Below are 1,709 nucleotides of genomic sequence, written 5' to 3'. Positions count from 1 at the left end.
GCATAAACGGAGAGTTAACTTTCTCGTCAAAAATGTAGGTGCATTCGTTCTGAGGAAATCTCAGTCGAGGACAGGAAAGAATACCCCAAACTGACACTTCGCAAATGAACAAATGAGCTCTCCATTAAACATGCATAACTTCTCTCTGTTATCTTGAATTATCCCTCACGAGTTTCTTTATTAAATACAGCAGGGGGAAGTCATAAATGCTTGATGCCAGAGTCATGAGATAATTCTGTCTTCCTGTGAATTATGACTTCTAAAAGTAATATTTCAAATGCTGATGTTTCACCTGCTTGTAGGATACAAAGGACATCTGCTACTTCTTCGAGATACACAGGACTTTCAAAGAGCTCGGAGGACTTCAAGAAAAACTCTCCATTTGAATCCGAGACCTGCAAAGAGAAAGGACTGAGTGACAAACATATCTCATAAAAATGTTTGAACTGTTTGCTTTTATTGGCTAATATGTAAACCAAGATAAGCTGACACTTCAAATGAGCCTTTGTATGGTTTTGCGAATACTTATAATGTAACACGAAGCACACTGCAGTAATGCCCCAGTCTATCTGACAGTCCCTCACCTTGTGATGTCAGAGATGACACTAAGTGATGTCACACATTCTCAAGGTCCTCACATACCCAAATGTGCATGCATACAAAAAGGGCCATTTTGTACTGGTGTTAGGAGCCATGGTGCCATGCTTCAGCCATGTAACAATGGTATGTTCAGACCACAATGCACAGACCGAGATGCCGTAGTGGGTACCTTGTTCATTATGGCCAGCAGTTCGCTAAGAGCCAGCCGCAGTCTTCTGAGGGGATCGCTGTGCTCAAACTCCAGGGTCAAGCCGTGCTGCAGCTGCGACACTAGCACGCTCTCGCCATTGGATCCCCCGGCCTTGTGCCTATCCGACAAGTAACACACATCAGCCTACACATTCAACTCTACAGAGCTCAGCAGAGCCAAGTAAATCCAGCACAAGCCCAATACACACCAACATTAGAGTTTACAAACTGCCATGTGGGGCAACAATGCTAACCGCCACCCAATGGTTAGTATTAACCTGCAAAACTACGATGACCACTTTACCTCAGCTGCTGCTCTTTCCTAGCATCCTGCTCCAGGGCATGGAAATCGACCGATAAGAGTGCAACTATGGAGTTGACAGCCTCCACTCCGGACAACAGGCGGAGGATGAGCTTCTTGTCCTGAGCCCAGCTGTTGCTCTGGTCTGCGGGCGCACAGAGCGCCATCCGGACCAGGCAGGGCAACAGCAGTCTTAGCTCTGGGTCGCTAAGCGCCGCTAAGCGCACCACGTCCACCTTCTGCATGGCCTCGAAGGCGTACGGGCTGACAAACTGGAGACCCGCGCTGTCCGACATCCTGACAAAAGGTGCCTGTGCATGTCAAAGGTGCAACAAATGCAAGTCAATTTGTGCGATTTTGTGCAAAGACGTTCATGCAATTCCCAATAATCAGAAGCTGCTATTCACTAATTATTTTCTTTATCCAATTGGTAGTTTGTCAAAATCATACACAGAACATTATTTAGCTAATCAACGAACTGAGCGGTCTGGTCAACGTAGATCAGCAAGATCAAGTACATGATCGACCAAGCACTAATGTTAATGCTTTATTTTCAGAAATAAGGTAGCGAGCTAACTGGAAGCCCCAGCTACTTTGTAGTTACACCTAATGCTGTCAA

The 1,709-nt window shown here is 45.7% G+C and overlaps 1 protein-coding gene across 1 annotated transcript in view; it reads right to left on the bottom strand.

Moving 5' to 3' along the window:
- ints2 (integrator complex subunit 2) overlaps nucleotides 1-1,386 on the bottom strand; it is a 25,318-nt gene extending 23,932 nt beyond the window's left edge. The window contains exons 1-3 of the mRNA XM_064352322.1: nucleotides 1,094-1,386; nucleotides 770-908; nucleotides 293-395 (exon numbers count right to left, since the gene is read on the bottom strand). Coding sequence (XP_064208392.1) covers nucleotides 293-395; nucleotides 770-908; nucleotides 1,094-1,386 — 535 coding nt within the window. The remainder of the gene's footprint in view (nucleotides 1-292; nucleotides 396-769; nucleotides 909-1,093) is intronic.
- Nucleotides 1,387-1,709: the final 323 nt, after the last annotated feature.

This window comes from Anguilla rostrata, chromosome 9, assembly GCF_018555375.3.
Source record: "Anguilla rostrata isolate EN2019 chromosome 9, ASM1855537v3, whole genome shotgun sequence".
Classification (NCBI taxonomy): domain Eukaryota; kingdom Metazoa; phylum Chordata; class Actinopteri; order Anguilliformes; family Anguillidae; genus Anguilla; species Anguilla rostrata.
Note: the sequence above shows the minus strand (reverse complement) of the source record. Positions and strands in the feature narration are given on the sequence as shown.